This window comes from Pseudonaja textilis, chromosome 10 (genome assembly GCF_049901715.1).
Source record: "Pseudonaja textilis isolate UNSWEBS1 chromosome 10, rPseTex1.2, whole genome shotgun sequence".
NCBI lineage: Eukaryota > Metazoa > Chordata > Lepidosauria > Squamata > Elapidae > Pseudonaja > Pseudonaja textilis.
The window spans coordinates 8,493,168-8,514,739 of NC_141999.1; the positions used below are offsets into that span (position 1 = coordinate 8,493,168).

The 21,572-nt window shown below is 44.6% G+C and overlaps 1 protein-coding gene across 2 annotated transcripts in view; it reads left to right on the forward strand.

The window, feature by feature from the left end:
- Window positions 1-956: 956 nt before the first annotated feature.
- MFSD2A (MFSD2 lysolipid transporter A, lysophospholipid) overlaps window positions 957-21,572 on the forward strand; it is a 44,145-nt gene continuing 23,529 nt past the window's right edge. The window contains exons 1-6 of one of the 2 annotated variants that reach the window (XM_026702642.2): window positions 957-1,562; window positions 4,747-4,872; window positions 7,851-7,975; window positions 18,814-18,937; window positions 19,797-19,875; window positions 21,359-21,531. In XM_026702642.2, coding sequence (XP_026558427.1) covers window positions 1,473-1,562; window positions 4,747-4,872; window positions 7,851-7,975; window positions 18,814-18,937; window positions 19,797-19,875; window positions 21,359-21,531 — 717 coding nt within the window. In that variant the 5' untranslated portion in view covers window positions 957-1,472. Of the gene's footprint in view, window positions 1,563-1,718; window positions 2,126-4,746; window positions 4,873-7,850; window positions 7,976-18,813; window positions 18,938-19,796; window positions 19,876-21,358; window positions 21,532-21,572 lie in introns of those variants that run through there. The other variant, XM_026702643.2, reaches the window with a different exon arrangement.

The following is a 21,572-nucleotide window of genomic DNA, read 5'->3' on the forward strand; positions in this document are numbered from 1 at the left end:
AAATACACGCCAGTTGCCAAGCGTGTGGTGCAAATACAGTACAGGTAGTCCTCAACTTATGTCCACAATTGAGCCCCACATTTTTGTGGTTAAATGAAACATTTCTTAAGTGAGTTTTGCCCTGTTTTAAGACTTTTCTTGCCACGGTCGTTAAGTGAATCACTGCAGCTGTTACGTCGGTCCCATGGTTGTTCAGTGAATCTGGCTTCCTCCGTGACTTTGCTTAACAGAAGGTCCCAGAAGGGGATCCCAGGATCCCTGGGCCAATGCAGTGGTCATAAATGTGAGGCAACTGTGTCAAGCATCTGAATTTGGATCTTGTGATTCTACGGCAGAGGGGTCTCCAAACTTGGCAACTTTAAGACTTGTGGACTTCAACTCCCAGAATTCCCCAGACAGCATAGCTTTCTGGATCAGTCTATTCCAAGGCTGTTTGGATTTGCCACAGTTCTGAAGTCGTGGTACTTAGACCGGTCCATAAAGCAAGAACTGGCTGGAGAATTCTGGGAGTTTGAAGTCCACAAGTCTTCAAGTTGCCAAGTTTGGGGACCCCCTGCTTCTACAGGGATGCTGCCATGTTGTAAGCCTGAGAAATGCAATGCTGCCATGTTCTAAGCCTTGAGTTCCTTGTTTTGCAGCGCCGCTGCAACTTCGAACGGTCACTAAACGAACTGTGCTCCGTCGAGGACTCCCTGCATCTCAGAAAAAGTCTGCATTCTTTGGATTTTTTTTTTTAACCAAGCAGACGGAAAGGAGAAGTCGGGTTCTTTTTCTTTTTCTTTTTTTTGGGTGGTTTTTTTTTTCCGCAGCCCGCGTCTTTGGAAGGAGGCAAGTCCTGCTGCCGGCTGTCCCACAGTGGGAAAGGCGAGGGTGTTTTCAGAGGCTCGGCTCCGGATTGGCTCCCTTAAGACACGGAGAATTTGGGCGGGGGGGGGGGAAGTGTTTCTAATTCCGGCAGAGGCGGGTGGGCTGGGCCAGGAGCGCCCTCCCCGTTAACGAGCCCGGGGTGGAGCCCCGGCTGGCGGCACGCGAAAAAAAAATCCCGTCCGCCGGAGAAAGGGGCGCATTCATTCATTCTCCCCCGCTCGGGCTGAGCTCTTCCGAGGCGCGCACACGGCAGCCTTCCGATCGTCTGAGCCTGTCCCGCCGCTGCTCCCTCCCGGAGAAGCAGGTTTCCCGCGCCGGGACAGAAAACGTCTGAAAGCGAATTGAGGAGGGGGAAAAAAAAACGAAGAAAGAGGAGAAAGGGAAAGGAGAGAGGAAAGGAGGAAGGCAAAGAAAAGAAAGAAAAGGGGAAAGAGAAGAAAAGAGGGGAAGAGGAGAAGGCAAAGCAAAGGCAGAAGGGAAGGGAAGAAAAAGGGGAGAGAAGCAGGGAAGGAAAAGGAACAGAAAAGGAAGCCAGGAAAGGCAAGGAAAACTTTCAAGCACGGAGATCCAGTGGATTATTCGGAGCCGATCCCCGGGGCTTGCCAATGGCCAAAGGAGAAGGAGCTGAGAGCGTCTCTTCGGCTGGTCTCTTGCAACCGAGCATCTTAAAACCGGAGGAGCTGGCCCGATCCAAAGTAAGGGCGAAAGGCAACGGCGGAGCAGGCGAAAAGGGGGGCCGGGGTGGGGTGGGGGGAGAGAAAAGAGTTCGCGAGGGCGCGCGGAGGGGCTGGAAACCCGCGCGCGCAGCTGGCCCTGCTGAGAAGAAGCCAGGGAGGATTTTTTTTTTTTTTACTCCCGAGGAAGCAACGGCGAGAAAACAGCTGGGGCGATCCACGTGCAGCCGATCGACCGGAGAAGAGGGGACGGGCGTGGGTGGGATCCCGAAAGCCCGGGGATGGGTCTGAGGTGTGCGCGTTTGCTCGCTCGCTTCCTCCTCCTCCTCCTTTTCCTCCCGAGCGGAACCGGGAGGGCAATGAAACGACCCACCTCAAAACCAAAAACACGGGTCCTGGAGGCGAAGTTCGGCGACCCCGTCCGGATTCCCGCCTCTCCCCCCACACACACTCTCTCCGGATCGGGGCGGAGGTGGGCGGACGAGCCTCCCTTATAAGGCTCGGCGCCTTCAAATTCGAGCGGGCTCGGGCGATCCACCATGGCTCTGCTGCAGGCGCTGGCTGGCCCCTGGCGTCGGGTCAAGGTTAGTCTTTTCCCCCGGTAGGACGGGGTGAACGGGGCAACGGGGGCGTGCAGTAGCGAAGGGGGCTGAGGAGAAGAGCGGAAAGCGGGCTGGCTTTAACGCCGCCGGAAAGCCGCTTCGCCTCTTTTCAAACGAGCCAGCGGGCTTTTTCGGTGAGTCAGCCTTAAAGAGTTTTACGAGACCCCGCGCGGTTCAAGTTCATTCATAAACCGTGTGAGGAGAAAGGTTCGGCCTCCTTGGTGCGACTTCCTCTTGGGGAAAATGTACACCTCAAGAGGCGAGAAAAGAGCTCTCGTTCTCTCTCACACACACACAAACACACACACACACACACGCACACGCACACACACGCCTCACAGCCAGTGAGAGCCACTCGGCTCGTTTCCTTTAAAAAAATATGTATATATAATTCATGGGGAAGGAGGCAGACTTTCCCCTTGAAGTCTCTCTTTCAAGCCTCGTGGCTCTGGGTGTGTGTTTCTGCCTCAGTGTGGAGTACTACAGAGAAATCCCGGCTGTTTGAGACAGGGGTGGGGTGAGGTTTTAATGCAGAAGTCTCCAAACTTGGCAACTTTGTGGACTTCAATTCCCAGAATTCCCCAGCCAGCATAGCTTTCTGGACCGGTCTAGGTACCACTACTTCAGAACTGTGGCAAATCCAAACAGCCTTGGAATGTCCTTGAGTTTTAATTTGATTGGAAAAGCTTCTCCTATATCAGAGGCCTCCAAACTTGGCAACTTTAAGACTTGTGGACTTCAACTCCTAGAATTCTCCAGCCAACTATGCTGGCTGGAGAATTCTGGGAGTTGAAGTCCACAAGTCTTAAAGTTGCCAAGTTTGGGGATCCCTGTTTTGAAATGCGAGGACAGCTTTTCAGGGTTTGACTTCCCACGTAGCCATGGGTGACTGGAATGCCCCGATTTCTAGCATCAGGTGGGGACTTATCATATTATGCATGAGAAGGTGACCTCGGGACGCAGAGGTCTTGAAAGAATGGAGGAATTCAGTGCTGAAAATCGTCCTCGCGCTCTTACCCCAGTTTCCACTTCTCACCAGGATGGCCAGTTTAACTGACCAGGATGGCCAGGAAACAAACCTTAATAGACAAGGACAATTCTCTCTTAAGACCTGGTGTTTCTTAATCTGTAACCTGAGCGCTGTAAGGGATGAAAGGGTTTTGATGAAGAGTTGGTTGGGCTCTGTCAGATGGTTTTAGGGTGAACACATTATGGGTTAAGTGAACCACACAAAAGGCTAAACAATAGCTGGATTCACTAAATGACTGAACACCCAATTGCATTGTAGTCCAGCTTTGCAAACATGGCCACCGTATGTGGCTTGATCTTGAGGTAACCATTGAATGTAAGCCAGAATTCAGGGCATAGCACTTGGCTAGGCATTACGGCACCCACCCAATGTTTTGAATTTAAATATTAATTCAGCTTTAGCCAGCATATCCAGTGGCAAGAGAAGGCAGGACTGTATCCAAAATACTGGAGAACATCAAGTTGTCCACCTCTGATTAAAGATGGTGTGAAGGTAGTCTTTGTGTCTGGATGTCTTAACTGGAAGGATCTCACTATTCTTTCACTTGTGACATGCCTTTTCATTAGTAAAAACTGAGCTGAATTTCAGAAAAGAAGCCTAATTAAATCAGGAATGGCAAACTCTTTCAAAACAATGCACAGTAGCATGGATTGAGTGTTGTAAATAAGATTTTCTCTAAAAAGCACTCCTGTGATTTCAGCCAATATGTTTACGATGATCCTTCTAAGTTCACACCGATTGGTTGTTTTGGGTGTGTGATTACCGCAACTTCTTGGAGATGATGCACATTTTCTGGGTTCACCCCAACATACATAATCAACTCTGGTAAAAATCCAGTGGTGTTCAAAACTCAGCTTTAACTTCTTGGTTGGGTCCAACGGGGGAGAGGATTTCAAAGCTGAATACTTTAATGCAACATCTCAACTTTTTCAGTCGTAAGAATTGTTGATAGCATTTCCAGAGTTGTTTGAGTGAATGAGGAGGTTGTTTCAGACATAGACCCTGCTGGCACTGGGAGAAAGTGTTTCATTGTTTTTTTCATCCCAGTTGGGTTGAAAGCGTGAACAAACACCACTTTTTCTGGACTAGCTTCTATTATCTGTCCTTGGTGAGATTTATTGCCTATTTGAGCTGGGATATTTGCAAAGGGTGAACAAAAAAAGTTGTTGCTAGAAAGTAGGAGTGATAAATACCTCAGGAAGATACGTGCAGATATTGCTAAAGAGACTCTAGAAGGTACAAAATTCTCCCTTTCTGAAGCTAAGTACAAATCAAAGTACTGGGTCAATTTCCTGTTCAGTGTATTGTGTGAATCCAGAAAATAAGTTAATTTTGCAAACTGAGTTGAGTGCATTTAAAGATGGATTGCATTTGATCATAGAGCAGTATTTCTCAACTTTGGTAACTTTAACAGATATGGACTTTAACTCCCAGAATTCCCCGGCCGACTTTCTGGGAATTAAAGTCCATGTGTCTTAAAGTTGCCAAGGTTGAGAAACACTGATACAGAGTGACTCCCGTTTGATTTTTCTTCTAGAGCTTTTGACCATTGCTTCCAAATTCTTTTTTCCAGAGAGAAAGCAAAACAAAGTTATCAATATGCAGCAAAGTGTGTTATGCCATTGGTGGAGCACCCTATCAGATCACTGGTTGTGCTTTGGGATTCTTTCTCCAGATTTACTTGCTGGACGTGGTGCAGGTAAGTCTTCACTGGCTTCAGTCCTCTCTTTGAGGCTGGGGGGAGGAGGGTGGCCAAATCAAAACTTATTTGGGACCCGTGTTGGATTCAGTTCTAGGCTGAGCCACTTCTACAGATTTACACCCAGTATAGATTTTTTTTAAGAGCTGTTTTCGTGGGGTTAGAGCTCCCCAAAGCTTTTCGTTCCGTGCAAAATTTCCTACATGCTCCACTCTGTGTAGAGTCATCCCTTTTCAAGGAAGCTTCTTGCATAGCCTTTTGCTTGAGGTGCTAGCTTTCTGTACGGCGATACTTCCTTGTTGCTCTTTCAGATCTGGTCTCAGTGCTGTGCCCCTTGTAGCCACGCTATGGGCAGCCCTCCTCCCTATTGAGCTCAGGATGCCAGGGCTTCTGCAGGGCCATGTGAAGGTAGTTTTTGACTTACAACCCCAATTGGGAGGAGGAGTTCGGTTGCTGAGCAAGGAGGTTGTGAAGTGTTTCATGCAGCCTTTTTGCCGCAGTTGTTAAGTGAATCATGCAGTTGTTAAAGCAAGTTCCATTGACTTTGCTTGTTGAAAGCTGACCGGGAAGGTTTGAAATGGTGATCACATGATCCTGGGAAATTGCAATTCTCATAAATTGCCAAGGACCCAAATTTTGATCATACCACCGCGGGGACACTGCAGTGTGAGGGATGATTGCAATGGTAACCTGGTAATTTCGACCAATTGCTAAACAAACGGTTGTAAGTGGAGGATTACACAGTAATGCACCTTTCTTGCATCCAGAATCTTCCGGTTGTGGTAGAGTTCAAATTCCCAGAAATCTTAGAAGCAGGGTAATTACTGTTTAGGAACTCCAGGAGTACCTAAGCCATAGCAATAGCAAATAGGCTGCCCCATTCCTCCAGAGCAGGGCTGGGCAATTAATTTTCCCAAGAGGCCACATGAGAAACCAAGGCTGTTGTGGAGAACCAAAACAATCGGGCTGTGTGCTTATTCACGTTTGATTTCTAATTTCCGATTGACCTCACGTGGGCCAGACAGGAACAGCCAAAGAGCGGGATGTGGCCTGGTGCTGCAAAATGCCCAGGTTTGGTCCAGAGGATGCCAGCTTAGGGAAGGAAGAACCCCCAAATTGCAGGGGTGCCTCTTGCTTTTCTCTGAGCTGGAACATCATGCTCCCCTTTCGTGTCTTGTTTCCCCGGGGCACAGAATGGCTCTAGAATCTCTGACCTAATTAATGTGAACCGATTCAAGGGCTTCACCCCACTTCTAGCCTGATATATGACCAAATTGTTAAATGCATTGTTCAGTCCATTTTACATGCTCCTGGCAAGTGTTCTCAAATGAAGAACATCTTGTTTTCTTGTGGTGCATTGCTTGCCTCGATTATATGTTCTCAGTGGCATTTCTCTTTCGGTAAATAACTCCTGCTGAGAAGAGCAACGTGTTTCCTATTGCTTGGTAACTCACCGACTTGACTTCACACATCCCACAAAGCCCCAGCTTGCTTGAACTGTAATTTGTTAAACAAGCTACACCGGCTTGGTTCAACAATCCCCCAAAGGCCAACCAAACAATGAATGTTATGTACAACTGTTGACATGTGGTTCCATCTGTATTTTGGCCCCGTCGTCCCCGGAAGCCTCATTGCATGTAGAAGTTCATAGCTTTGGGTGAAGAATGCAGCAACTCAACATTTCAAAACTTGAGGGTGGCAGACCTAAACATGCAATTAATGTGACCATGGAGATACTCAAATCATCCAGCTCATGGTTGTCCCAATGTGCTTTTTTTTAAAAGGAAGCTTGGACTTCCTTGGGTGTTTTTCTTTGAAAACATTTCATTTCTCATCCAAGAAGCTCATCGAGAACTGAAGAAGCTTCTTGGGTGAGAAGCGAAACATTTTTTAAAGGGAAAAAAATCCCAAAAGAAATCCAGTTGTTGTTTTTTGTTAAAAGTACCTTTGGGACAATTAATATAACTTCACCATCTGATAAAGCATCTCCAGATTCCAACTTCTCAAGGCCAGGTTTCAGCTCGAAACAGAATTTGATCCACTTAGAGAAGCTCAGGAGAAAATATTAAAACCACAGTGACTCACACAAGTAGTCCTCAACTTAAGACTTGTCACTTAGGAACTGTTTGAAGTTATGGTAGGCCTAAAAACTACTTAAGACCTGGATTCAAAGTTCCAATAGCTGCCCCTCCCCATCACATGATCACATTTTGGGTGCTTGGCAACTGGCCAGCATTTATGCCCATTTGTAACATCTCACACTCACCTGACCATGATTCATAACGTTTTTTGCTGGAAACAGGCATTTACTTCTGATTGCCAGCAGGAAAAAAAACCACCCATTGTGGAGAATAGCTTCACTTAATGACTGCAGTGCTCGTTTACGACTGATACAAAAAAGGTGTATGATGACCCGCTTAATAATCAGCATGATTTAACCAGCATAATTCTGGACTCAATTATGGTCATAAGTCAAGGATTAAGAGCCGTGGTGGCACAGTGGTTGGAATGCAGTACTGCAGGTTAACTCACTGCTCACTTCAAGAGTTTGATCCTGACCAGCTCAAGGTTGACTCAGCCTTCCATCCTTCCTTCCGAGGTGGGTAAAATGAGGAGTCAGATTTCTGGGGACAATGTGCTGACTCTGTAAATTGCTTAGAGAAGTCTGGGAAGCGGTATACGAGTCTAATGCTTATTGCTATTACCTGTATTTATTGAAAGAGATAGAAAGCAAGAGAATTTCTGCAGCTGTAGCTGCTGAAGAAACTGGCTTGAGTTTATATGTCCGGATTTGGTTCAAATACTGAATTTTCCACTTTGCCCTACCTTGCTCTCATCCCAGTGGGTTGGCTTGTTTCTACTTGTCCTTTTTTTCTGCAAGAGACCAATTTGCTTTGCTTTCCCTTATGACTTACAGTGAGAGAATGAGCTCTCATGCTCGAGTTGAATGGCGGTTCTTCCCTTCTTCTGTTTAACAGATGGACCCGTTCTATGCATCCATCATCCTTTTTGTGGGACGTGCGTGGGATGCCATCACTGACCCCCTGGTGGGTTTCTTCATCAGTAAAAGCTCCTGGACTTGCTTTGGACGCCTGATGCCCTGGTAAGCATGCCTGGATGCCATCTTGTGGGTGCCACTTTCAAACACAACTTCATGATGGATGGTGACGTCTGTCGAGTTTCCTAGTTACAATTTTCTTGTAGCAGGAGTAGTTTGCCAACACTTTTTTCTTCTCAGATGCTATTTTATCCAATAGCCTGGTGTCTCTTGGTATCTTCTCATCTCATATAAGAACTAGCCAGCTCCAACCTTGCTTAGCTTCCTGAAGATCAACCAAGGTTGGCTATGTTCTGCCACCTCCTGTGATGAAACTTAAGGAAGTTTCAAATGCTGCTGATCACAAGAGCACATTTGTGTGCTATTCTTTGGTAACGAAAGAGATTTGCCATTACTTTGTGATATATATTTTTTTTCAACACCCAGAACTAGTCTTCACCTTGGAAAGCTAGACAGAGATGCTCCTGTAGTCATTAGCAGTTAAGCTCACTTAAAATCAGTCTTGACTTACCCTAAAGTGCTGGGGGTTGAATTTATAGACAGAATCATAACCCTGTTGTTTGCAGTTCTTGATTGGAGAATGTCAAAAGCACCAGGTGAGTTTTGATCCCCTCTGACTTGAGTTGGATGAACTGGAGAGTTGGACTAGCTGTGGGTCCTTTTCTCCATTGGGGCTGTAGAAGAAGCTACTAACAGTGGAGGGAGTGGGTTGGTGTGTATCATAGTCGAATGTGAAACATTCAAGGGGTGCTACTGGCAACTCATTATGTCCCCTAGCTTTGTGACTGCAGCACTGTGAATCAATTCTGCTTCTGCCGCAACCTGGGAGATATTTTTGGGTCCTTGTAGAGCCATAGGAAGAAGGTGACTTGGTGAAATTGAGATGTCTTGCATGGTCTGAGCTTGTGACACAAAAAGTCTGTAGAAGTTCTCAGTCATCCAGGTCATGGTTGTCCCAAAGGTGCCTTTTTTTTTCAGGAGGCAGTTGGATCTTCTTGCTTTTTTCTTTTGAAGCCTTTTTGCTTCTTATCCAAGAAGCTTTTTCAGCTCTGAGAGGATAGTGAGGAATGGAAGGGTTTATATTCCTTGCAGACAGAGCTGGTCATTTGCATCCTTAGAGGATCATTGAAGCACTTGGAGGTTTCTCTGTGTGTCCTCAGGGTCACCTGAGTAGTGCTCATCATTCCTGGTTGTGAAGCAAAGTTTGTGTTTTGGTGGGTCATATAAGGAAGCAGTCAACTAGCACTTGGGACTGGGCTGGTCCATGAAAGGTTTTGTATGTGTAGATATTAAAAAAAACCCAACCACAATAGGCAACACATTTGTTCAAGCTACATCTTCTTCCCATATATTCCATTCTCCCTCTGATGTTTGCTTCCCCCGCCTCTCGTTTCAGCTGTTGGTGAGCATTTTAGGGATAGCATGCTCCAAATGGCTTGGGAAACACCTGTTGTCTTATTTTATAGCAAGCATGGGCAGAAGACTTTTCAGTATTGTTCCGGTTCTTGAAGCCCATCTTGTTGACCTTATTAATGCTGATTGGAAAATAGCAACTGCATGGCACCAAGTTGCCTGTAACAGGGTTGTTCAACCTTAGCAACTTTAAGATGTGTGAACTTTAACTCCCAGAATTTCCCAGGAAGCATGCTGGGAGTTGAAGTCCACCTACATCTTATAGTTGCCCTCAACAATACATTGATCGACCCAAATCACCTTCTCAATTCACATCTAAGAGTTGAACATCCACTCTTATTTGAACCCCCAAAGAAAAGAGAATTCTCAGTTTCACAAGACAACCTTCCCCTGATTGACAGCTTATACAGGACATCAGAACAGGTTATTCTGATGTCTACCTGGAGGTATAAAGACTCAAATAATGAGAATACAAGCATAAAAACCTAGACAGGATATTATAAAATGGGAATGCACGATGTTTTCAATGTTTTCTTACATTTGGATTTTTAGATATACCTAGGGCTACAGTCCAAAAATTGTTGCTTGATGCCAAGACAGTCAAACTTTGAGTTGATTTAATTCACTTTTACATAATTAAAACTGGTAGCTAAGAACAATTGGCAGTTAGAAGACTTTCCCATTCAGCATGAAGACTAACTGTTGGTAGCAAATGGTCCTTGACTTATAAGTTATAACCATAATTGAGCCTGAAATTATGGTCATAATTTGTTGGGTTCATAAGTGTTACAATCATAAGTGTTACAATCATCATGTTACAATCTATAAAATGGTCAGATTTTTTGAGGGCTGAGCATGGGTTTGATCTCAGAAGCATGAGGTTTCCATTGTTAAACCAACGAACCAGGAACTTTTAATAACTGCCTGGAATAATTCAGTCTTCTGGCTAGAATCATGTGTGTTCTCTTTGCGTAGATTGGCCTTTAAAAGGAAAAAAATTATAAGAGCAAAGAGTGTATGAATAAATGAGTTTATTCAGCCAAGCCTTAGGGACTCTTTCTGAAAGAAGTTTTTGTAAAAGCTTTTCCTGACTCTGGGTTCAAACAATCACAATAAGCCCATGTGAATAAAACACTGGAGTCCCATAATATGTAACCCTCACCGAACAGAAATGAATTATGTTTTATCATGCTGACTGGGGAATTCTGGAAGTTGAAGTCTGTTGTGGTTCACCGGCAGCCTGTATAGATGGCAGCAGAATCGGACAGTGGGGAACAACAGGGATCAGTCTGGGGGTCTGGAGAGGACTCAGATGAGGGTCCTGCATCCGATGCAGAGATGGGGCCAGGACCATCTGGGAGTGGGATGCTGACTCCGGAGCCTTCGAAGTCTGGCAGCAGCAAGGCAGAGGACCCAGGGGAGCCTGTTCCCAGTGCGCGTGTGTCCAGAGCTGCTAGAAGGCGAGAGCAGCTGAAACAAAAGGGGTGATTCGGGAGTAAGGCTTGGGAGTGATTGCTCCTCCCATAAGGAATAAAGGACAAGCAAAGATGACGAAACCTTTGCAGGAAGCAAAGTTGTTCGTTCGGTTCAGATTCCTTCCTGAAGGTCTTTGTACTTCACTTGGCTTTTGTTCTAGTTTATTTGACACTTCTGTTATTGGCACAGGAAAGAAATGTGGGTGCTTTTCTCAAGGGACTGTTTGAGAATTCATTACCAGCTGGGAATGAAAGTAATTCCCCACATTGCAATAAAACAAAACTTGTTTTTAAAATAAGTGTATGGGTAATTATGGTCTCGGAAGCCTAGAACGAAGTCCATGTGTTTTAAAGTTGCTAAGTTTGATGAAATACTCGTCTTACAGGTAGACCTCGACTTAACAACCATTTCTTTAGCAAAAATGACTTATGACTGGACCACACCCTTGCATGACCATCCTGGCATCCCCATGGTCAAGTGAGGATTGCCCTAGGCAACCCGCATGTATTTGCAATGTTTGCGGTTGTCCTGCAGTCACGTGATCCCCATTTGCAGCCAAGCCAGTTGGCTTCTGGCACTGGGGGAAGCCGGATTCATTTAACAAGTGTAGTGATTCACATAACAACAGTGGCAAAATGGTCATAAAACCAGGTGTGACTTACTTACTAACTGCTTTGCTTCGCAAGGAAATCTGGTCCAACTATGGTCATAAGTTGAGTACTATCTGCACTTCATATAATCTATCAAATAATGGCTGGGTTGCCACATGCTGTATCACAAATGCACTAATCCTAGTTTAGCTTAGTTTAGCCCAAATATTGTATGGATCCAAACAAAGAATCTCAAAGTCCTGCTTTGCCCAAGGCCTTTCAGGTACCTTAGTTGGCAGCTACCTTCACCCTTTCCAAGAAAATTACTGTCCTGGACATGCTGGCTGGCAGTGATGGGGCATGAATTGAAGGGTGCAGGGAAACCGTGTGCTTGAGGAATGCAGGTGTGTATATGTATTGTGGTGTGTTGAAGTACCTATAGTTTTCGCTCTTGGCATTTGCCCAGGGTAGTTGTTGGCAGAGTTGCTTCCTCTGGAAGGCCTGACACAGCCTCCTTATATCAGCAGCTAACTTTAGTGTCGCCTGGCACAAGAGGAATCTGGGATTTAGGAGGTCATGTCCTCAGGTGGCTGTCCTTAGTCCTGCAGGACAGCCTGATGCACGTTGCAGCTCAGTCATTTGAGAATGGCCTCCAGCTCGCCTTTTCTCCTTCTCTTCCTGCAATGAAACCATGCAAGGTTTTGCAGAGGTTTCAGATGGACACTCCTGAAAATTAATTCGCCCTTTACATCACAGGTCGTCCCGGATTTACACCATAATTGAGCCCACAAGTCGTGAAGATGGTTCAGAGGCTGATCCGAGTTTATGACATTTTTTGTGGTGGTCATAAAGCAAGCTCATTGTTCTCTATGGGACGTTTATTTTTGCTGGACACCAGAAGTAACTGCCAGTCTCCTGCAAAAATGTCATCGATTACAGTCGTGTGACTGTGGGATGCTGCAAACAGCCATTAATGCTGGTCAGTTGCCAAGCATTCCAAACATGACAGCTGGCCGCCCTGGTCATGTGAAACAGCCCCCTTATCACATGACTGGGGTGAGCAGCTGTCAAAACTTCAAATCTGGGTCGAAAGTAGCTATGTTGCATTCCGTGGAACTTTGAACAGTTTCTGAGCGTCCAGTTGTAAGTCGAGAATGACCTGGATGCATGTTCTTTCTGAGATACCTGCTCGCTCCCTGTGTAGAGGATCAAAGACAGCAGACATCCAGCCTGGAACTCAGCGGTGACGTTTGCACAACCTGCTAAACCTGGTGGTGGTTTTATTTGGTAGATATGTACCCAGTTGGCCATTCACACCATTGAGTGGTTTAGGATGCAAGATATCATGTGTGATGCAAACCCAGAAAATAGACTAATTGAGAAAATCCACTCAGCATGTTGCATGGATCTGGTTACTGAACCAGCTTTTGTTGTGGGAATTGAAGCTAGAAGGTGCAACGTTAAGAACATTGCCTTGAGCTCTTGAAGGAAAGGCCAGAAGTAAATCTAGCCATGAGTTGCTGTTATTCTCCCATCCGTTTCTACATGGGAGACTTTAGTATGAAAAGTTTCCAAGCTGTTGTTATGCTAGCCATGAGGCCTTTGGCATTTTCAGTCCTTTCATGATTCCCTGAGCCTTTGTGCATTTATAGTTCAGTGCATCAAATGTAGGAGAAAAGGCCAGTTATTGGGCATGGAGAGAAAGGGGAAGGAAGGACAGGCATCTCTAGGGAAAAAATTGATCCAACCCTGTGCTATGATTTCTCACTGCCAATCCCGTGGCTTACGACATCTTTGCATCCCATCTCAGGACACACGTACAAAACCTGAGATTTGCCTTGTGAAATCCTGATGCGCGTTTTGTTATTTTGGCCTCATTGTGGTTGTCCCATTGGAAAAAAAAAAGTGATTTGCCATCTCTTTGCCTTCTCTTCTCTCCCGCCTTCCCCGCCTGTGACTTTTTCCGGTTGGCTTTTTCCGCCCTGTGCTTGGCAGGTTGCAATGAAGGCCCATCGGGGTGGCAATAAGAAGCAGATTCACACGCCAGCCCTTTGGATTGGCATTGCATTCCTCTTGACAAATATCTCCTTTCGAAGGGAAACGGTTAAAGCCGTCCAAGTTCTGCAAAGGGGTGTGTGCTGAGAGAGAAGTGTGGCCGCCGAAGAGGAGATGTGTGTAAAACACACCACCCAAATCGGCCAATGGGGAGGCAAGGCGTGTGTGCTTGGCTAACATTCCATCTGGCTTCCTTCCTCCGACGGGCCACGCCTCGGGCTGGAGGTTACTCTCAGTCAAATGGCTCAGTCACCCTTGTGGGGTGAGTGGGATGTGAGACCGGCTAGGCTGGGCTGGGCTGGAGCTTGCTCTGCTTTTCTCCCATTTTTTTTTAATATACATTAAAACTATAAAACAAAAATGAAAATAAAAGTAATGGGCAGGGGAGAAAATGGAAGAGGAAAAAAAAAAGAAAGAAAAAAAAGCATTGGATTCCAATTTTTTTTTTCCAGCATCGTAAATTGCAAAACAGAATTACTGCTTCAGCTTTTGACTGTATCGGTTTAATAATCCTAACCGTTTCTATGGTTTAGAGTACAGTATAGCAGGCAAACTAATTGAAAGAGGAAGCAGCCTGGAATTAAGGAGAAACTTCCTGCCAGTGAGGATAATTAACCCGTGGAACTACTTGCCTTCAGAAGTGGTGGGGGCTTCATCACTGGAAGTTTTTGAGAAGAGGCCGGACAGCCACTTGTCTGGAATGGTAAAGGGCAGCGACACCCAACTTTTTGGGCACCAGGGACCAGTTGCATGGAGAGAGGTTTCTCCGTGGACCGGTGAGGATGTGGATTCCCATGCGGCCTGCATCCCTCGGATGGAGCTTCGCTTGCTTGTGTGGCCTGGTTCCTGGCATGCTGTGGCCTAGTGCTGGTCCAAGAACCAGGATTGGGGACTACTGATATAGGTTCTCCTGCTTAAGCGGAGGATTGGACTAGGAGATCTCCAAGATCTCTTCCAGCCCTATTCTGGCCTCTGCCCACAGCCTGGAATTCGATCCTGGTGAGGCTCAAGGTTGACCCAGCCTTCTATCCATCCGAGGTTGATAAAATGAGGACCCAGATGTTGGGGGCAATAGGCTGATTCTGTAAACTGCCCAGAGAGTGCTGTAAAAGCAGGGCTCTCCAACTTTGGCAACTTGTAAGACTTGTGGACTTCAATTCCCAGAATTCCTCAGCCGGCTTTGCAAATGGAAGACCATGTTCAACTGTCCTCTTGGTAGTTACCAGTTTCGGAGGATGCCTTTTGGGCTGCAAGGGGCGCCTGCAGCTTTCATGCCGCTGTAAACCCCTCCTGTAAAGCACTATGGGGTGGTATGTAAGCACTCTTGCTATAACAACAAATTACTTCAATCAACAAAGCCAAAAGTCAAAATTTTGCTTTTGTTTTTTTTTTCCTGTCCTGACCACAACAGTTTAGAAGTGGGTTTCTAGACAGAAATAAAACTGGGTATATTCTTGGCCGGCTGCAGTTTGTTCCCGAAGAGCTCGGCTCCTGCTCTCTGGTGGGAGGGATTCCTTCCTGACTGGTCATTCCCCCCCCCCCCTTCCCCTGAGCAAACCGCATTTTCGGCATTGGCCACGTCAGTTTCCTTTCTTTTCAGATCTAGGGCAGTTTGTAAAGATAAGCGAGCTGAGGAGATCATGGAAAGGCTGAGTAACTAGCAACCCCTGTGTGTATCAGAAGCACGCGGAGGAGCAGGAGGAGGAGGAGAGAAAGCTCTGGGCTGAGCTGCTACCTGGGGCTGCTTCCTTTTTGAGGGACACGTCATTTTTATGGTTCCACTTCACTGGAAAGAACTAGCTGGAAGGAAAACCTGCATGTCCAGGATCTTCCTCTTTCACTTCCTGCTTTCAGCTTGCCTCTTTTGTGCATGACGCAAAAGAAATGAGAGAGAGAGAGAACTCTGCTTTTGTGGGATACAGGAAGCCCTCGATGTACGATAGCTCACTTAGCGACTGTTCACAGTTACAACAGCTCTGAAAAAAGGAACTTACGACCCTTTTTCACATTTATGACCATTACAGCATCCCTGTGTTCATGGGATCAAAATTCAGGCGCTTGGCAACTGCCCTGTATTTATATAACCGTTGCTGTGTCCCATGGTCACGTGGTCGCTTTTGGCAACCTTCTGACAAGCCAAGTCAACAAGGAAGCCACGTTCACTTAACAACCGTATTACTAACCTAACAAGCCAGTGATTCACTTAACAACTGTGGCAAGAAAGGTTGTAAAATGGGGCAAAAATCACTTAATTTTGCTTAGCAGCAGAAATGTTGGGCTCAATTGTGGTCATAAGTTGAGGACTACCTGTATAAAATTATCTCCAAGGCCCATGAGGTCGGCTTCAACCCTCCTGACCTTCCCTAAGAGCCCAAAGACCTGGCTCTGCCGCTTAGCTTGGGGGCCTCAGTGGGGGGGCATCACAGGGGGAGAAGATCCCATCTCCCCACCCTCCCGTCGTCTTTTCATTGGGCTGCTGTGTTTTTGCTTTTTGTATTCACTTATTTACGTTTTTACTTTCTATAGTTTTTATCTTTTATGGTTGTAAGCTGCCCAGAGTTGGCCTGAGATAAGATGATCAGCCAATAAATTTCACATGCATATCTAAAAACAAAGAAACAAATCAATAAGACAGACAGACAGACAACTTGGTGCAGAAACAGAAAGCATTCTAAAGTCAGAAACCTGTTAGAAATTTCCTTCCTTCTCCCTTTCTTTCCCCTCTCCTTTCCTTTCCTCTCCTCTCCTCTCCTCCCCTCTCTCTTCTCCTTTCCAACAGACCATTGTTCTGGCACTCATAAAAGCTACATAAAATGGTCACAACATTTAGGGAAGTTGAACTATGCATGTCTCTAGATGATAGGTAAAATTTTCTCCCTTCTCCCACCTGACTAAAAAGAAAGACATTATAAATGAGTGTTCTTTGTTTCTCTTCCTCTCCTTGTCATCTCCGTGCTCCCTGCTCAACCCAAAATAAGTTTTCCCCAGTAACTTGCCTGACTGCAAGGGAAACCCCAGGAAATAACCCATCATCTGGAAGAAGAGAACATTTTTCATTTGAGTGGTAAAAAGTGAAGGCCAGCCTGTGCCGCAGGAGAAATCATATCCTCTTTAGTCTCCAAATTACTTTTAAATTCAGTGTGTGCTTTATTAAGTTTGAGGAAGCCTGGGTCAGAACATGAAGCCAGCTAAAGGTGTTCAGTCCTTCCACCTCGCTTGAATGGATTGGCTGAGTTTCTCTTTTCCCTGGTCTCGTTTTACACATCAGGCACGCAGGCTTGATTTATTGATTGATTGATTTGATTTGATTTGTCAATTGCTTACAAGATAATAGGTATAAGTATATACATAGTTATGAATATATGAAATGGGTACATATAAGAAAAAATAAAAGAAACAATAGGACAGGGACGGTAGGCACATTGGTGCGCTTATGCACGCCCCCTACAGACCTCTTAGGAAAGGGGTGAGGTCAATAGTAGACGGTCTAAGGTTAAAGTTTTGGGGGTTTGGGGAAGAAACTATAGAGCCAGGTAGAGTATTCCAGACACTCTGTTGCTGAAGTCGTATTTCCTGAAATCAAGTTTGGTGCGGTTAACCTTGAGTTTGTATCTATTGTGTGCTCTTGTGTTGTTATGGTTGAAGCTGAAGTATTCATTGACAGGTAGGACACTGCAACGTATGATTTTATATACCATGCTTAGATCAGAACCTTTCTCCCTTTCTTCTAAAGAAGACCATCTTGGCATGTTGCTGCCACTTGCAAGTAATGTTTAGATTCCTCTAGTCTTCTTCCTGCTGCTTTTCTGGACATTTTTTTCCTTAGGAACAACATTTTTTGCAAAAACATTGCTCTGCTTTTGATGCATTATGGAAATTTGCTCCACCAACCTAGCAACTAGCCTCCACTCCCTAGGAGGTCCTAGGAGATGTGAACATAAAGGGTCATTCTGAAAACTTAAAACTCTTAGAAATTTGTAAGGCCTATTGACTTGAAGAAGCGTAGACTGAGGGATTCTGGGAGTTGAAGTCCGCACATCTTCAAACTGCCAAAGTTGAGAAACATTGGACTAGAGAGAATCGTGCTTAACTGAATTCCCTGGATCTTAGAAATATAGTTTCAGGTAGAGATAAAAGTTTAGTCTTGCCGGTTTTATTTCATATGAGAGGCTTCCTAATCATGGCTTCCTAACTCTAGTTAGATGTAAATATACTGTTTAAATTAACAGTAGGCATCTTGACATCTTCCAGATTTTTCGGTAGGTCTCTCTTACCGTTCTTTTCCGGTGGCCATGATAGTTGGAACCAGGAGAAGCTGAAAGCCACAACATCTGCAAAATGACCGATACTGTATGGCTTGGGAAGAAGTCTAACTCAAAAGAAACATCGTGTGGGGTTTAGTTGAAATAGCTCCAATGGCTTGGTTTGTGAGTTAGAACAATGGCTTAAATCCTGCAAAGCACAAAGCCATGAATCCCATGCCAAGGTTGATGTCGTCCTAGGACTTGCGAGCCACGTTGAAAGCTGCACTCAAAAGCGAGGGTGGGGCTGGTCTTGAGTGGACAAGGAGATTTAAGGGGTACATTAGGTGCTTGAAGCACTGAGAAGTCTTAAGAGATTTATTTTGCAATGAAAAAAAAAAAAAAGGCCTAAAGTTCTAAGGGCATGAAAAGGATGTTCATAGACCATCATCTTGTTTGTTTATTCCTACATTAAGCCAAAAAAAAGCAAACCACTTAATGGCTTAGAGCCATCAGTGAAGGCTGAGTGTGTGCATGAGAGAGAGAGAGAGAGAGAAGAAAGAGAGAGGCTGGGTCCACATACTTCACAGGATTAAGCCAAGTAGAGTTGGCTACTGTGTGCTCAGCAGTTTGGGGTTCTCAGTTGTTGTTTAGCATGCTGGACCAATTAAGCCATCAGGATAAGCCACCATATGGTGTGTTTTTTTGGGCTTGGCTCTGGGAAGCAGTTATATTCTGTTAACCCAGCTTGGGGAGTGTGAGAAAATTGGCATTGGGTAGAAACCCGAGAATGTGTATTGTGTTGGTGGTTTTTCTTCAATCTAGTGCTGCCTTTGCACATTCTCATTGAAACGTTCCATAACTATGGTTAACTTGGGTTGTCCAGCTGGGGTTAATGTGTTCAAGGTGCAGCCAGTGGGATCCAAACAGAACAGTGAGGTCTCTTCCCCAAATTGGTTGGGATTTTGCTGAGATCTCACTGATCAGACCACCTTAAACCAACTTAGCACATATCACAATGGCGTGACAGCTCAATCCTGCCTTTCTTTGCCTTTTCTCCGAGCACCCCCGTATATTAACTCTTTCATTTGACTTGATCTCCCAACAGGATTGTCTTTTCCACTCCCTTTGGTGTGATCTCCTACTTCATGATATGGTTGGTGCCCGACATCTCTCAGGGACAAGTCATGTGGTACCTTTTCTTCTACTGCATTTTTCAGACCCTTGTGACGGTGAGTCTGTCCTTTCGCAATGCAGATTTTCGGGCCTTCCTCTTCTCCATGGTCCTTTCTTTTGTCCTGCCCTTGCTTGCTTTGATCTTCTGCTCCATACAGCACCTTGATGGGCTATCGTAAAACCAGCATATAGGTAAAATGCTGGATTTAAGATTGTCAAGATGGGAGGGGAGCTCAAATAAGCAAGAAAGGAACATTTTAGCAAGGAGAAGCAAACTTGAATGGACTCTGCTGTGTATCTATTGCTATATAGAACAGGGATCTCCAACCTTGGCAACTTTAAGACTTGTGGGAAAAGTTGGCTGAGGAACTCTGGGAGTTGAAGTCCACAAGTCTTAAAGTTGCCAAGGTTGGAGACCCATGATTATACAATGTATATCTCTGATAACCTGTTTCTAAGATTCTAGTCCCCCTTGTTCTATTGCAGATACATCCACTCTTAACCCACTGCTTGGAAACTCTTGGCTTAATGTTTGCAATTGTAGGAATATTTTCTACTCCTTGTAATGGGGGGGGGGGCACCATTTTTGCCATAGAGGTATCCCAATCAATTCATCAACATAGCCTGATAAAATCTGAATCAGATTTTATGTGCTGAATATGCTCTGAAGTCTTTCAACATATTTTAGAATTTAATTCGGCCTGTTGGTCTCTGTCCTCGTAAGGTCCCAAAGCTGGTTTCTCCCTGCCCATGTCCAAATCATTTCTTCCAAAAATAGTATGTCTTTGCATGTGTTACATCAAATCAAATCTTGATTGCAGCCATAGCCCAGCATATAATCCTTCTATATTTTGCATTTATAAGCGGAATTTGTGTGTACAAGCTTAGCATCTTTCCTTCTTTTCTCCTTGGCAGTGCTTCCATGTTCCTTATTCGGCCCTCACCATGTTCATCAGCAGAGAGCAGAGTGAAAGGGATTCTGCCACAGCCTACCGTAAGAGACCCCCATTTCTGTTTACGCAAAACTAATATTCAAAGGCTTCCACGCTTCTAACTATGGAAGCCGACTCTTCCCCTTCTGATACACTGAACTGCAAAACACCACAATTTGTGTGTGTGTGTATCTAAATGGCTGTCTGTCTGTCTGTCTATCTATCTATCTATCTATCTATCTATCTATCTATCTATCTATCTATCTATCTATCTATCTATCTATCTGACTATCTATGATCCATCTACTCATGCATCCACTTACCCATTCATCTATGTCTGTCTATCTGTCTGTCTATCTATCTATCTATCTATCTATCTATCTATCTATCTATCTATCTATCTATCTATCTATCATCATTCTAGTCTATTCTCAATACATATGTAAGCTTGCACATTTGCACCCTAGATGGCTTTATGGGAGATTTATTAGCCCACTGATGATTGTCTGTCTGTGTTTGCAGAAACATACATAAAATTGTACGATTGAACCCAAGGAAGATGCTAGGAAATTATAAGATTTTCCAGTCTATCCATTCTTTGTTTTCCAGTGGTTGTTTTTAATATTTGTCCCAGTGATCTAAAGAAATCTAAAGGGCAAAGGCAGTTTGATCTTGTTGGACTGCAGTCATTTTTAATTCAACCAGTGTTTAGCTTTCTTATGTAGTTTATATTATATGGAAGTGATAGGAAGAATTCTGCTTGTAGTATTCTCCAATACTTCTTTCCAGTTTTCCAGTGAGGTAGCTTTTGACTCCTTGCAAAATCCAGGCTGTAGTACCTTATTAGCCCATTTAAAGTAGCATTTAATGTGCTGTCTTGAACCCTTCATCTTGATAATCCATTCCACTTATCTGATGTGCTAAGAGCAGCTCATTGTATCATTGTTTCATAATTCATAACACAGATCTCATTTTCTCCCTTATTGGGAACGAATATAACTTTATAGCTAGGAAATGAGAGATAAAGTGAATTATTTTCTTTGATGTTTGAGAAATTCATCTTTTAAGAGGTGCTTGCTTACATGGCTATCAAGATGCTTTCACGTGGATGCATATTGCTTGGAACACCTTGACTAGGTTTACCTATCATTCTAAGCCACAAAATCTAGGGTCTATCTTCACATAATATTCTGGCTCCACCTCAATGAAGTATATTGTAGCTTAGCAGGATGGCTTGGTTGAAGTTTGTGTTCACTACTTGATGAACCAAAATCTTCATTTTGGTTCAGTTGAGCATGTTGGCCAACCATTGGGGGTGTTTACGAATCGAGCCTTGACATGTATGAATTATGCTTCATGAGGTGGTATTATAAATGAACTGGATTGGATGAACCCACAACTAACTTAAAATATGGTTGAGTTTAAAATGTGAACGCTGATATTCAGGTGCTCAATGAGTTAAAACCAGCATCTACCATTACTTTTGAAAGGGGACTCGGCCTATGTTTTATGCATTCTAATCTTATCTATCCCTGATTTCTACAGGCATGACAGTAGAAGTGCTTGGCACTGTCCTAGGAACAGCCATCCAAGGACAGATTGTGGGGAGAGTAGATATTCCTTGTATTTCTGACCCACCTTTCTTGAACATGAACAACTCTTCGGTGGTCCTAGAAGAAGTCAACATCACCCGTGACACGGGTTCGCTTTCTGATACGGTATGGACTCTTACGGACAATTCCGTGTTCTTACTACAACG